At 62.9% G+C, this 13,422-nt stretch overlaps 3 protein-coding genes across 15 annotated transcripts; 2 read left to right on the forward strand and 1 right to left on the reverse strand.

The window, feature by feature from the left end:
- The first annotated feature begins 73 nt into the window (after nucleotides 1–73).
- Nucleotides 74–4,266, forward strand: FOXH1 (forkhead box H1). Its single transcript, XM_027560572.1, has 3 exons — nucleotides 74–2,463; nucleotides 2,749–2,853; nucleotides 2,957–4,266. The coding sequence occupies exons 1-3, from the start codon at nucleotides 2,290–2,292 to the stop codon at nucleotides 3,758–3,760; spliced, it is 1,083 nt and encodes a 360-aa protein (XP_027416373.1). The 5' UTR covers nucleotides 74–2,289; the 3' UTR covers nucleotides 3,761–4,266.
- KIFC2 (kinesin family member C2) lies at nucleotides 3,865–11,875 on the reverse strand. Of its 13 annotated transcripts, none has more exons than XM_027560437.1 (18): nucleotides 11,215–11,390; nucleotides 10,915–10,996; nucleotides 10,634–10,785; nucleotides 10,370–10,508; nucleotides 10,109–10,233; nucleotides 9,938–10,003; nucleotides 9,724–9,852; nucleotides 9,100–9,177; nucleotides 8,870–8,984; nucleotides 8,687–8,796; nucleotides 8,165–8,282; nucleotides 7,907–8,064; nucleotides 5,893–5,997; nucleotides 5,691–5,812; nucleotides 5,469–5,592; nucleotides 5,233–5,362; nucleotides 4,893–5,149; nucleotides 3,865–4,805 (listed from the first exon to the last, which is right to left on the reverse strand). In XM_027560437.1, exons 1-18 carry the CDS (start codon nucleotides 11,311–11,313, stop codon nucleotides 4,551–4,553), a joined length of 2,364 nt encoding a protein of 787 aa, XP_027416238.1. In that variant the 5' UTR covers nucleotides 11,314–11,390; the 3' UTR covers nucleotides 3,865–4,550. The 13 variants fall into 13 exon arrangements, with proteins under 13 accessions (XP_027416238.1, XP_027416239.1, XP_027416230.1 ...); XM_027560438.1 differs by having other exon boundaries at nucleotides 8,174–8,282; nucleotides 11,215–11,389; XM_027560429.1 differs by having other exon boundaries at nucleotides 3,865–5,149.
- Nucleotides 11,785–13,392, forward strand: LOC113903918 (cysteine and histidine-rich protein 1-like). The gene is made up of 2 exons (XM_027560607.1): nucleotides 11,785–12,490; nucleotides 12,655–13,392. Exons 1-2 carry the CDS (start codon nucleotides 12,398–12,400, stop codon nucleotides 13,141–13,143), a joined length of 582 nt encoding a protein of 193 aa, XP_027416408.1. The 5' UTR covers nucleotides 11,785–12,397; the 3' UTR covers nucleotides 13,144–13,392.
- Nucleotides 13,393–13,422: the final 30 nt, after the last annotated feature.

Below are 13,422 nucleotides of genomic sequence, written 5' to 3' on the forward strand. Positions count from 1 at the left end.
AAACTTCCGGCCTGAGCGCCCCAGGACCGGAAACCGCCGCGCGGGGGCGGGGCTTGCCCAGAGCTACTGAGGAGGTTGCGGACCGCCGCGTGGGCAGGGGGCGGTGATGGCCTACTGGCAAAGAGAGGGCCTGCCGGGGCGAGAAGCGCAAGTAGTCACAAGTTTACCAGGAGGGAGGTCGTCTGATTAGGCTGATCTTTTAAGGAAGGGTCCGAGTTCACTCGACAAAGCAGGGGCATTACTGGGGGAGAGCATGCGCCAAGGTGGGAACAGTTGAGGTGGTGGTTTAGGAGGGTGGGGCTCGCTCTGTGGGGTATGTACAGTCACCGATGAGTAGTCAGGACGTGAGGAACCTTGAACGCCAAACCAAGAGCTGGGCTTTATCCTGGAAGCAAGGAAGGGACAGTGGAGGAAAAGCGGTGCCTTAGACCTGTTGGAGAAAAAGACCTCTCAATAACTGACTGGGCTAGGGGACACAAGAACCTCTCAGCTAGAGCCCTGGAAACGAACAGGACTTGAAGAAGTGACATGGGAGTCCAGAGGAAGCCAGATGAAATATGAAGAATCTGATAATGGAGGTAGCAATGTAGCACCCCAACATCATCATCTCAGCCCCAGGCTTCCTCCTCCAGAGCACCCATCACCCATCCCTTCTCTCAGCACCTCAGTGAGAGCCGCACATCCACTGTCTGCTCCAGATTTTCAGCCCTCTAAGGGTATAATTGGGGGCGGACTGGGCAGGGGGAGTGCTGCTGCTGCCCGAGAAAAATCTTGAGTAAAGTGATACAAAGTGTGTCCCTGTGCTTTCATGGCTTCCCTCGGGTCTGGGGGTTCTAATAGCAACACCCCACCACTGCTGGTGTCCTGGGCCTGATAAATCCCTTGTGCAAACTTGCCCAGTCCTCATGGGCGGGGGGGACCAGGCTTTGGGGTAGCATACAGAGCAGGGTACACAGCTACAGAGCACTTGAGAGGCAGAGCCACAGATCGGGCCAGGGAGGAGGTGAGGGGACAGAAGGGTCTGGGACCAGGAGAACCATGTCTCAGGGTTGCTGCCAAACACACTTTTCCAGGGCCACACCTTTAGGCCAGGCCCTGTGTCTGCTAAAGCACTTAGAGGCTCTAGCCAGGCCTGAGCAGGGGGTGCTGGCACCACAGGCTTCATGGGGCTCACCCTCCACTCGTCCCAGAGTGCCCCTTCTCCACTCAGGCCAGACCCCGCCAGCCTGGGGAGCATCTCCCTCCTTCTAGAGTAAGCTACAGGGCACTGGGAAGTCCTGTGTACCCACACATAACACAGCTGTCCTCACTCCTGCCCAGGGTGATGCCAAGTGGTCCTCCCAGGCTCCCCTGGGTAGGGACCATGATCCACAGGGATGTATTCTCAAGGCATGGCCCCAAGATGTAGCCAGTAAACCCATACGGCTAGAAGGCCTGCTTCTCCACGCACACCCACCCAGGGGCACTGCCTGAGTGCCCCAGAGGACCAATTGACCTCCTCCAATGGAAAACTTCCAAAGGGTCTGGACCCACAGGCCCAGAAGAGGGGTAGAAAGACAAACGTGCTTCCAGGAAGTTCTCTCAGGCCATGGAGGTCCAGCTGTCCCAGGGCCACTAAGGTGCAGAGTGAGTGCACAGTGAGGACCTACTGTTGACCAGCACCAAGAAGGGAGGGAAAGTGGCCTCCAGGACCTGGGGAGCCCCCTGGGGCCCTGCAGCAGCCTGTGGGAAAATCCCTTGAGTCAACTGTATCTGTCTCTTATTTATGAGGTTTCCTCCAGGAAGCCCTCCCAGACCACCATCCAAGTCCTGCTAGCTGCTTGGCCTTGAACTCTGGGCAGGACCCACCCCTTCTTGGCAGCTCATCTTGGACCAGTCACTCCTCTGTTAAATGTGAGCCTGAGATCTGGGTGGGATAAAGTGTGTGTCATAAGCCCCTTCCACAGACTTTTCTTTCCAGCTCTAGGGGGGTGCCCAAGGCAGCCCAGGGGTGAGGAATGGGGCCTGGGTGGCCGGCCACAGCCCCCACTGGAATCTTCCCTGCCCTTTCCCTCCCTTCCAGATTAACCGAAACCTGCTAATTGTGGCTGCCCTCAGCACGCTCCCCTCCCCCATCGCGTATTTCTGCCTCCCCTCCCCTCCCCCTTCCATCCGAATGATAAAGGGCTTGGCCCGCCAGCCCCCGCCTGGCCTCAGGTCCCAGCTCTACCTCCCCACACTACCACACTACCCCGTGCCCAGCGCCCACTGCCCGGCTGGGCCCCTGCCCACGTTTCCTGCTTCCCCTGCATGGGGCCCTGCAGCAACCCCGGCCTGGGTCTCCCTGAGGGGGATTCGCCCTCCCAGCCCCCCAAGAGGAGGAAGAAGAGATACCTGCGGCATGACAAGCCCCCCTACACCTACTTGGCCATGATCGCCCTTGTGATCCAGGCTGCACCCTCCCGCAGGCTGAAGCTGGCCCAGGTGAGAGGACCCTCGCCCGCTCTCCCTCGCACTCGGTGATCGGACCTGTGTCCCTACGCGTCCTCCAATGGCCTGAGGCCCAGGCTCCGGCCTCCACCCCGACCTGGCCGTCCCCAGCCATACCAGGGGGGCCAGTCCCGGCCTGGGCACCCAGGGAGAGAGCTAAAGTGCTCGGGTAGACCCCTTCCTGGCGAGGCAGGCCACGCAGTGACGAGGGGAGGGACAGCGTTGCCCCCGCCCGCGCGCCCTGGCTCACGGCGCCCACCGCCCACCCGATGGTTTCAGATCATCCGTCAGGTCCAGGCCGCGTTCCCCTTCTTCAGGGACGATTACGAAGGCTGGAAAGACTCCATCCGCCACAACCTCTCCTCCAACCGGTGCTTCCGCAAGGTAGGGCAGGGCGAGGGTCGGAGCCTGGGAGCCGGACGCCGGCGGAAATCCTGATATCCGGGGTCGTGCGGCCCCACCCAAGCCTGCTCCCCTCCCCCACCAGGTGCCCAAGGATCCCGCGAAGCCCCAGGCCAAGGGCAACTTCTGGGCGGTCGACGTGAGCCTGATCCCGGCCGAAGCGCTGCGGCTGCAGAACACGGCCCTGTGCCGGCGCTGGCAGAGCAGGGGCGCGAGGGGAGCCTTCGCCAAGGATCTCGGCCCCTACGTGCTGCACGGCCGACCCTACCAGCCGCCCAGTCCCCAGTCGCCGCCCTGCGAGGGCTTCAGCATCAAGTCTCTGCTAGGGGACTCCGGGGAGGAGACGCCGCGGAGCAGCCCCAGACGGTCAGGCTCACAGCGCTCAGGGGAGGGAGAGGTGCCTGCTGCACCCCCGCCCTCTGAGAAGCCTTTGTGGCCCGTCTGCCCCCTCCCAAGGCCCATCAGGGCAGAGGGGAAGACTTCCCAGGGGGAAAACAGCAAGCCCTCCGTCCTGTCCCCTGAGCCCAGGGCCTGGCCTCTCCACTTACTGCAGGGCACCCCAGACCCCGGGGTTCTCTCTGGTGGAGGTCACAGGGCCTCGCTGTGGGGGCAGCTGCCCACCTCCTACTTGCCCATTTACACTCCCAATGTGGTGATGCCTTTGGCCCCACTGCCACCCACCTCCTGCCCCCGGTGCCCTCCCTCCACCAGCACAGGCTATTGGGGGGTGGCCCCTGAAACCCATGGCCCCACAAGGCTGCTCTGGGATCTAGATACTCTCTTCCAGGGGGTGCCACCCAACAAAAGCATCTATGACGTGTGGGTTAGCCACCCCCGAGACCTGGCTACCCCCACCCCAGGCTGGCTACTCTCCTGGTATGGCCTGTGATGCTCCCAGGGCAGGGACTGCTTTCCTCTGCCACCCTTAGGCTTGTTGAGGAGAAACCAACGTCTGTGTGACTCTGGCAGCCTGAGACAGAGGCACCAGCCACGTTGAGAGTCCACATGTTTATTGGCTGCCCCAGAAGAGCTATGGCCCAGCAGGGCATCACCCGGCCCGATGGTTAGTTGTACCTCTCCTACCCCTAGAGGCAAGGCTGGATGGAGCAGGGCTCTGCCTGGAGTAGCCCTTCCTTTCCCCTTCCTGGTCCCACCTTCTCCAGCTCTCCGTCCATCTGTCCATCCATCACCAGCTGTCACCTCCCCTCCCTGGCTCCGGCTGGGGGAGGGAAAACCTAATGGGGCTCCAGCCTAAAGCCCTGTCCTCCCTCAGCTGTTGCCTGGGAAAGAGGAAGCACCTTGGGGGGGAAGGGGATTGAGAATGGAGACCCTACTTGGCTTTGGTGATGGAGGTGGGGCGGTAACAGTAAAGGAATAGAAAACATTTCAACGCAAGTCTGATGGGATAGTGACTCTGGTGACCACTTGGCCGCGGTCTGCCTCTGCGGCCCTGGGATCCCCTGCTGTGCGCTACGATAACAGCAGATGGTGATAAGGGGGGCGGGGGGGGGGGGTAGTGTGATAATTACCCCAGGCGGAGCACTCCTTCAGGGTGGGAGAGGAGGGTGGGTTCTGGCAGTCTGGGGGGCAGCGGCCCCCAGAGGTCAAGGAAGTCATGAGGGAATAGGGATTTTGCTGCCTCTGCCCGCAGAGATGTGACCCAGGCTCCTTGGGCAGGACTAGGAAGGCAGGTCCTCCGGTGGTGCCAGGGCCGAGCTGGAGCCGCTGTCTAGGCCGGGGCTTGGAGGGCTGCCGGGCGACGGCGTCGGGGTGCAGGGGGTCCCGGAGAGTGGTGTGTCGGTGCTCAGGGAGGAGGGCGTCCCGGAGCGGGGGGCCCTGCGGGGCCTGGCCGGCCCCAGCTCCACTCGGCCCACACGCTCGGCGAACTTGAGCGAGCACACTGTCTCGCCGAGATCCTCGGGCCGCGTGGAGATCTGCGGGTAGCTGCGCTGGTGGGCGTGCCCTGGTGGGCGGTACCTGGCATGCAAATGACCACCCTCCCCGCCGGCCGTCCCGCCCACCTGCAGGAGCAGCACCACCGTGGCGCCTGGACCCAGCGCCGGCTGCAGCAGGCGCGTGAGCTGCGAGTCGCGGAAGGGCACGTGGGGCCGGCGGGCCCGCAGCGCGGCCATCACGCCTCCCAGTGCCAGCAGCGAGCGGTTGATGGTCCGAGCCTCCCGTAGACGCTGGGCACCGTCCCGGTCTTCCTGCGACGTTCCGGCCGTCCCCGCCTTCCAGGCGCGCTCGGACCCCGCCAGGTCGACGAGGTGTAGCGTGCCTGCAGGAGCGAGCGAGCCCGGCGTGGACGGAGGCCCGGCGTGGGTGCAGCGAGGCCCCCGCAGGGCTCAGGCGCCGAGGTACCTGCGGTGCCGGGACCGCGCGATGGGGACGCTGTGCGCAGTGTCAGCGTGACCAGGGCGTGCGAGCGAGAGCTGCGCTGGTTCATGGCGGTGGCAGCGGTGGCCCGGTTGCTCCTCCCCAGGCTCAGCATCTGCAGGACGGGCGGACAAGGGCTGGCCTGTAGCGGGTCCCGCGCCCCCGGTGCGGGTACAGGGCGGGGGCTTGGAGGACTGCAGGGCCCCACTGGGCAGCCTCACCTGGTGCAGAGACTCCAGGTTGGGCACGTCCCAGTGGGTGAGGCCAGCCACCTGGATTCCCCCCTGGCCTGCTGGGCCCTGCCTCACTGCCAGGCGCTGGGGAGGCCCTGGGGCAAGGAGGTCCCTGGTGAAAAAGGGCAGGGCTCCGTTGGGGGTTCTGGGGGGTGGAGACAGAAGAGGTTGGGGCTGGGGGCAAGGCAGGAGGCACCAGGTGCCCCTGACCTGACAGCCTCGTTGTAGATCTCCACCATGCTGAGGGTTACACGGTGCTGCCCGCCTGTGCCCATCTCCTGGAACAGTGACTGCAGTGCCCTAGGAGCGATGCCGGGGTCCTCAGGCGGCCCCTGGGGATGGCATGGGGTGCCTCAGCAAGCTCACATCCCAGCCCCTGGCTCCGGAGCTCCCCAACTGCATCCTTTCCCACCTCCATGCTGTAGGTCTTCCCCGTCCCTGTCTGACCGTAGGTGAAAATGCAGACACTGTAGCCCCCGAGGCAGGACAGCACAGCAGACTCCAGCTCCCTGAAGACCTAGGGGTGCAAGGGGTTTGGAAGGGCCCTAAGCCTGAGGTAAGAGAACTTGACCATAACTTGATTCCCCTGGGAGGAGACTGGCTTTAGGGGAACGTAGGGGAAGCGAGGATCTCCCAACAGACAGAGGAGGCTCCCTGGACAAGGTGGCATTTGCAAGAATTTGCCAGCCAAAGAGGGAAGGAACATGACAAATAGCGGGAACAGAGTAATAGAGTCCTGATGACTGACTGCTTGGGAGACTTGGGGGTGTAGCAGTCAAGGGTCCAGACCCTGGGCTCGATGGCCAGGTTCAAACCCCAGGTGGGATTGGAGGCAAATCACTCATCTTTTCCTCTGCAAGGTGGGGACTGTAGTGGCACCTGTTGTGAGGATTAAGTGATAACGAGGAAAGAGGACTAGTGCAGCACGTGCCACATGAAGGATGAACCCAGAGGGCCCATGGCTGGGGGGTGGCAGCAGCCAGGATCCTGAAGCCGTCCCTGGGCAGGTGCACAGAAGCAGGTGAAGGGGACATGGAGCTGGGACTTGGCATCCTGCTCACAGCTGGACACCAGCAGCAGCCTCCTGAGCAATGACAAGGTCAGCTTCCATGCCCAGAGGCATGAAAGCCTAACTGAGTAGGGAGCCGGTGCTGTCTGAAATGTTGATTGCCAGACACTAAAGCAGAACCCAGAATAGCCAGTGAGGTGGCTCAGACTCCGTGGCTAGAAAGGAGCACTGGAGGTGCTCCTGCAGAGATGGGGGCTCAGTGCCAGATGCCTTTAACTCTTTCCTCTAGAACCGGAGGGCCCTGTCCACCTGGAAGACAATGCACAAAGGGGCCCCTATCCAGGGCTGCAGCGGGCATGGAGGCTGAAGACAGGGTAGGGGTGGTGTGGGGGTAAATGGAGGTAGGTGGCAAACAGCTGTGGGGACCCCGAAAGTGAAAGAGGGAGCCCTGGCCACCTGCCAGGCACTCTCACCAGTCTGTCCCTGTGAGGCCACCACAGTCTGATCTCTGACAGCTCTGCCTCTCACCTCACCCTCCCAGCTCTCAGCCTTGTTCCTGAGCTAGGGAAGCTCCAGCTGCACAGTGTGTGCGCACTGGAGAGGGTGTGTGGGAAGCAAGGTGGCGGGCGCTGGGACTTAAGCCTCTGCTTTCCAGCTCCCTGGGTCCGGCAGCAAAGGGGAGGAGGGCAGCATCTGAGCAGGGCATTGGGAGAGCTCAGGTGCTGGAAGCTCACCTGTGCTCCCCACTCCCCCAACCACAAAGCAAGGAGGGGTACCCCTCTCAGAGCGGGTCAGTCTGAACGCTGGGCCAGGGGAGTGGACAGCCAGAGAAGCCTGGGGGACAGAGGTCCCCGGGCACAGCAGGGCCCCAGCCGGGCCCTGCAGCCCTGCGGGACTGTCACCTCAAGCATGCTCTCCTGGCACAAAGTTACTTTTGAAAATGTTAATCTTCCTTTAAGCCATAATTTGTCTTCCCCGGCCTGCAAGAGCTTGGTGAAAGTGAAGTCACTCAGTCGTGTCCAACTCTTTGTGACCCCGTGGACTGTAGCCTATCAGGCTCCCCTGTCCGTGGGATTTTCCAGGCAAAAGTGCTAAAGTGAATTGCCATTTCTTTCTCTAGGGGATCTTCCCAACCCAGGAATCGAACCCGGGTCTCCCTCATTGCAGGCAGACTCTTTACCGTCTGAGCCACCAGGGAGGCCCCAAGAGCTTGGTGGCCAGATGCAAAGGAAAAACCCTGGGAGGAAAGCAAGTGCCCAGCTAGGATGCCAGCCCTGCTCCTAGGCCCCCCGGCTCCCTCCCTTCCTTGCTGGAGTCCAGCCACCCTCTCTCCTAGGAGGGCGGACAGACAGGCGCCTCCTCAGGACTCCAGGGGATCTGAGAGACAGTCAACACAGATCCAAGGGTGGAGCATCACCTCCTCTTGGCTGGCGTGCGGAGGGAAGACCCAGTCTAGGCGGAAGCGACGCTGGTGCCCTCGATAGCAGGTGGTAACAGTGCCACCCGGGCCGGGCTCTAAGCTCACCAGGCTGGAGGGTGTCCCTGGCCTCAGCCGACACAGCACACGGATGTTTCCTGGGGTGGAGATCAGGTCCAGAGCTGCCTCCTAGGTCCTGAAGTGTGAAGAGCCTCCACGTCCCCAACCTCTGCCACTCCAGCCCTTTGCTCCCCAAACCTGCTGTACCCTTGAGCTCCAGCAGCCGCCCTGAGCATCCAGGCAGAGGCCCCTGCCGCGCCTCTGCGAGTTGACTCCCAGCCCCGTCAGCTGACAGTGCCCCTAGAGCCCAGGAAACCTGGGGGGACAGAGACGTGAGGGAGGGGCCGGCACAGGGAGGGGAGGCAGTGGAAACAGCTGGGGGATGCTGTGCTGAGGGCAGGATCTACTACGCAGCCCAGCTGCAGTGATCTACCGCTTTCTGTGGCTTCAGGCCCCAGAGGGCGGGAGTGATCTCTCAGTGACCTGGGATGGAGCTCAGGGACCTGAGGAGAATGGTGGCTCCTGGCAACCATGTGAGACATCCACTGTCACCCCAGTCTGCACAGGACACAGTCACTCTGGCTCCAGAGCCCCTGGTCTCCATCAGAGCAGACAACACCCTGGGAGTGGAAAGGAGGCGGGGACAGGGGCTCCCCAAGGGAAGGCCAGTGAAAAGGCTGCCAGAGAGCAAGTGCGAGGGAGGGAGCAAGCGGTCCTGACCTGTCCCTGGGCTTCACTCAGAGAACCCTGGCAGCTCTGGGTAAAGGTGCTGACGAGTCCCCGGAGGTCCCCACAGCCCTGACGCAAGCTGGCCATGCGAGCATGAAGTCCTGCGGGGGAGGCTATGGTGAGGGGAGGCCAGACGCCACACCTCGCCATGAGCTCCACAGCCCCGGAGCTTACCTGCCAGCTGCCCTCGCATCTGCTGCAGCTCCCTCCTGCAGTTCTGCTCAGTCTCCTGCTGGAGCTGCCGGAGGGCCCCCTGAAGGCCCTGCAGCTGCACCTCCTGCACCCCTAGCTGCCCCCACCCAACCCCACCCCTGTCACTGAGGAAACAGGCACTTACCAGGCTCTGCCTCAGACACCCCCTTCCCAGAGCCCCAGACTTCCCAGCCCCTGGGCCCAGTGCCCACCTGGACTCGGAGGGCTTCTGTGGTGTCTTGGGCTTCTTGAAGCCGCCTCCGGAGCTCCAGCAGGGCTTCTGCCTCCTCCTGCAAGGGGAGTGGGAGGTGCAAGGGGGTGCATTCCAGCTGCCCCATTTTACAGATGAGAAAGTTGAGAGGGTTGTAAAATTGGTCACACATCCGTGCCTCCCAATTCCATGCATGGGTCCTTTCCCCAAGTCCTTCTGCTCCCCTGGGGTCAGCCACTGGGAGGAGCCTTGGAGTGAACTGAGGGGATTCTCAAGTCCCACCACCCCACCCCCCACCCCTTTTTAAAAAGCATTTATTAGGCTGTGTGGGATCTTCAGTTGCAGCATTCAAACTCTTAGTTGAGGCACGTGGGATCTAATTCCCTGCCCAGGGATGGAACCGGGCCTCCTGCATGAGGAGTGCAGAGGCTCAGCCCCAGGAGCACCAGGAAGGTCCCAGCGTCCTATTCCTGAACAGGGCTGCCGTGCACTTGCTGCCCACAGTCTGGGCCCAGGTCTGAAGGGTCAGAGCGTGAGTCCTGAGAAATCACGGGCAGTGCTGCTGGAGACAAGTTGTGTGGGAGCCCCAGGCTACAGGGATGGTCGCAGCTGAGAAGCAGGATACCTGGGGGGCCCTGGTGTGGGGGGCAGGGCCCCAGTGCAGCAGGAGGTCCCGAGTAAGGCTCAAGCTCTGTTTCAGCGCTTTGTTCTCCAGAGTCAGATGCTGAACCCTTTTCTCTGAGTCTGTTGCTCCCTGGGAGAGAAGGAAGCCCTCAGGACTCACCTGGAGGCTGGTACCCTCTTGGGTCCTTCGTCCAGCCCCCATCCAGCAGCCTCACCACTCCCAGGCGCAGCTGACCCAGCTCCTCCTCCTGATGTTCCAGCTGCTGCTTCAGCTCTTCCAGCTGGAAAGGAGGGAGGGACACAGGGTGGAACACCACCTTCCAGTCCCCTCCCAGACTCCCAGCCCTTCCCAGATGCCCAGGTCCCAGCTGCTCTGGACTCCTCACCTGTCCAAGGATGAGCTGTTCCAGCCGCTGCCAAGCCCTCTGGTCCTCCTCCAGCTGAGGAGGCTGCTGTCCCTGGGCCTCGCCCCTTGGTGAAAGGGAAGGGCTTTCTTCTTGCAATGGGGATCCTGGGGTGGGGTGGATCCAATTAGAACAGAAGAGCTCTGTGGCCTGAAAGAGGGCACCTCACATCTGGCCGCTCGGGTTCTGGGGGGCGTCAACCCCTGGACAGACTCCCTCTTCAGCTCACTACTCCTTACGCACCAGCAGGAGGAGGGTGCTGCACCCCTGAGACAGGCTGCGTCCCCTGGGACAGGGCCTGCCTGCCCCTGGGACTTCGAATCCATGCCAGGAGAGCCAAGAGTTGACCAGTCACTGTCAACAGTGGGGGAACATCACCGGGCTGGGAAAGAAACAGGTATCAAAGTGGAGAAGAATGGGGGCCGGGTGTAGGAAAAACAGGGATGGATGGTGATCAGAGGACCTGGGGAAGCAGAACAAGTAGCTGGAAGAGTTTCAACTGCTCACCTTGCTCAGGTCTGAAGGAGTCCCAAAGCTCTCTTCCGCCCCCAGCTGGACTGAGAGGAACTCGGCAAGACGCACGAGAGCCTCTTCCAGAGAGACCTCTGCCGGACAGCGCTCGGCTCCCCCTCCCGACCCATCCTCGGCCTCCGAAGAGCCTGCGAGGCCAGGAAGCAGGATGGGGAGGCGCGCTGGGTCTTGTGTCGGACGCCAGGCCACCAGCCGGCGCCTGCCAGGTCCCTCCCTGTATCTCTCAGCAGCGTTCCCGATGCACCAACAGTACGTACCGACCAGGCCGGTCAGCTCGGTCCACAGCTCAGCGGATGGCTGGTAGGCGCGGCGGCGACTCCCGGGCTTACAGCGGGCGCTCTAGGGAGGCAGCGGGGGAGAGGCCCTGAGGAGAGGCCAGGCAGCCCGTGGGGTCCCTGCCTCCGGGGACTTAGCCCGGTGGCTGGCTCCAGTCTCTCAGCCTCCAACACCAGAGACGGGGTCTTCGGTACGGGCCCTCCCCCGCGTCAACGCCCTGGGACCTGCGAACCGTTCTCGGGAAGAAGGTAGCCGGCCGAGCTGAGCGCTCCCCCGCTCACCTGGGCGGGGTTTTCAGCGTCGGCGGCCGCCGCGGCCCCGCCATCCCTGCGGAAGAGACTGTAGAAGATGTAGATGAGCAGCGAGTAGAAGGCGTACATGGGAGCGCGGGGCGGCAGAGGGCCCGGCTTCACGCCGCCCCGCGTCCCCGCGCCGACACCGCGCCCGCCCGCGGCAGAGCCCGCGCGCATGCTCCGGCGGCCGCCCCCTCGGCGCAGCCCCGCACCCTCTTCCAGCATCCCTACCAGTCCTCGGCGGAGGACCGCGCGCGGCGCCAACCCTCAGAGGCTGCTACCCGCAAGCATCCAACCTCCCTATCCGCGAACCTCCTGCTCGGCCCCTCCCCTCAAGGCCTGTCCTCGGCCCTTTCCAGGCCCCGCCCCCCGCCCCTCAGCCCCGCCCCCGCCCCTCCTCAGCCCCGCCCATAAAGCCCCTCCCCTCACCGCCCCTTCCTCCGCCTCCTCCCCTCACCGCCCCTTCCTCAGCCCCCTCCCCTCACCGCCCCTTCCTTCAACCCCACCTCACCGGCCCTCCCTTCACCGCTCCTTCCTCGAGCCCCTTCCCTCCTCGCAAACCATGGACTTGCGCGTCCCATCCCAAGCTGAGACCCACCTCCTCCCAGCCCCGCCCATCTCTCACGTCCATCTGGCCCCATCTCTCCCCGGGGCCAGGCTCCCTGGCCCCGCCCCCCCCAGCCGCTCTAGCCGCCGCTCTTCTCGTTGGTCGGCGCTCGGAAGCCGCAGGCCGGGTGCGAGAGGCGGAGCAGCAGCCCGAGGGCGGTACGGTGGGCTGGTTTGGGCCTCCAGCTCGCCGCTGCGTCGTGGTCAGCGGCCTGAGTGCTGGGCTGTCGCTCTTTCCCGACCGGGTTCCGAGGACGGTGCCTCCCCGAGCGCAGGGCCCTGCACCCTGACTTGGGTTCCAGGACGCCAGAAATAACGCCCACCCAGCCCCGGCTCCTCACCGCATTTTCCCTTCCCGGCCTATTTAGGCCATTCTTCCCCAAGGTTGTGGCGTCAGGGCTCCCGCGAGTTTCGGATGAGCCTATAACAATATTTAGAAATGGGACTCTGGAACCTGGGACTCCTGAAGAAACACCCTTAGGGCTCCCCGTCGCCGGCTTCTACATTCTTCTCAAGTTGAGGATCCCTTTCCTGTCCCCTTAAACTCACTACCGCCTGAGGTGTCATGACCCCCAGGCCAGGGGGCGAGTGGAGTTCCGCCCTGTCCCACCTGGCGCTGGGAGCAGTGTCTCTACACGCAGCCCTGAGCACTGCCCAGGTGAGTACATTGGGGCGGGGCAGGGGCGTAGCCTACTCCCAAATTCCTAGAGGGTGGTGGGAGGTTAGTGTGTGGGCCAGGCTTCCCTGAGACTCCCAGACCCTCCCCTGCTTAAAGGGAGGTCCTGACCCCTTTTCCCCACATTTCCTTTCCTGTGTTGACAGGCAAATCGAGGGGCCGCTGCTGGTTTCTTGCTCCAGGCCCTGGCCACCGCCACCATGCTGGCTTCAGGGCTGGGCACAGATGAAGACTGTCTTGCTGGAGCCTGGGTGGCCACTGTCATTGGCCTGCCCCTTTTGGCATTCGATTTCCACTGGGTGAATGGGGACTGCTCCTCTGCCAACCTGCTTCTGGGAGGAGGCATGGTGCTGGCAGTGGCTGGTGACCACCTTGGTGCTGAGGGCCGCTCTGTGGCTGGTCAGGCAGTGGTGCTGGTGGTCGCAGTGACCATCCTCATTGTGGCCGTTTTCACAACCAACTCTTATGGAATGTGGGGGGGTGTGATGCTGGGTGCTGCAGGTCTTCTGAGCCGGCTGGAGGAGGACAGACTCATGCTGCTGCTGCCGAAGGAGGACATCTGTCGCTGGGCCCTGGCAGGGGGCAGCTGGGCCTACCACCGGGCCCTGCACACACAGCGCCTACAGTGGGAGTGATGGCTGGAGACCACAAGGCGAAGCTTCTGCCCAGCTACCACCTTCCCGCTAGTGATAGACTCTCCTTCCCAAAGCCAGCTTTCTGCAGATTGACTATCTCCCTCTCTGGCTCAGTGTGAGGACTTGCCCAAAACCAAAATGAGGGGGACCGGGTCCCAGGCACGTTCTCAGACTTGATTTTGGGCAGGCCATGGTTGTGGATCCAGAGAGAGGCTTGGTCTCCAATAAACCTGAGGGATTTAGCAGGAATATGGACTCTGCCTCTTCTTTAGCCAGATT

Source organism: Bos indicus x Bos taurus, chromosome 14 (genome assembly GCF_003369695.1).
Source record: "Bos indicus x Bos taurus breed Angus x Brahman F1 hybrid chromosome 14, Bos_hybrid_MaternalHap_v2.0, whole genome shotgun sequence".
Taxonomy (NCBI): Eukaryota; Metazoa; Chordata; class Mammalia; order Artiodactyla; family Bovidae; genus Bos; species Bos indicus x Bos taurus.

What these genes read in the sequence shown, in the direction of transcription:
- KIFC2 (XM_027560427.1), bottom strand. Translation starts at nt 11,313, where the DNA reads ATGTACGCCTTCTACTCGCTGCTCATCTACATCTTCTACAGTCTCTTC. An exon ending in AACAGCTCATCCTTGGACAG is followed by an intron (nt 10,004 to 10,108) that starts GTGAGGAGTCCA and finishes CCTCCTTTCCAG; the next exon opens with CTGGAAGAGCTGAAGCAGCA. An exon ending in TGAGTGAAGCCCAGGGACAG is followed by an intron (nt 8,283 to 8,686) that starts GTCAGGACCGCT and finishes CTGTCCCCCCAG; the next exon opens with GTTTCCTGGGCTCTAGGGGC.
- FOXH1 (XM_027560572.1), top strand. Translation starts at nt 2,290, where the DNA reads ATGGGGCCCTGCAGCAACCCCGGCCTGGGTCTCCCTGAGGGGGATTCG. An exon ending in GCAGGCTGAAGCTGGCCCAG is followed by an intron (nt 2,464 to 2,748) that starts GTGAGAGGACCC and finishes CGATGGTTTCAG; the next exon opens with ATCATCCGTCAGGTCCAGGC. An exon ending in CCAACCGGTGCTTCCGCAAG is followed by an intron (nt 2,854 to 2,956) that starts GTAGGGCAGGGC and finishes CTCCCCCACCAG; the next exon opens with GTGCCCAAGGATCCCGCGAA.
- LOC113903918 (XM_027560607.1), top strand. Translation starts at nt 12,398, where the DNA reads ATGACCCCCAGGCCAGGGGGCGAGTGGAGTTCCGCCCTGTCCCACCTG. An exon ending in CAGCCCTGAGCACTGCCCAG is followed by an intron (nt 12,491 to 12,654) that starts GTGAGTACATTG and finishes CTGTGTTGACAG; the next exon opens with GCAAATCGAGGGGCCGCTGC.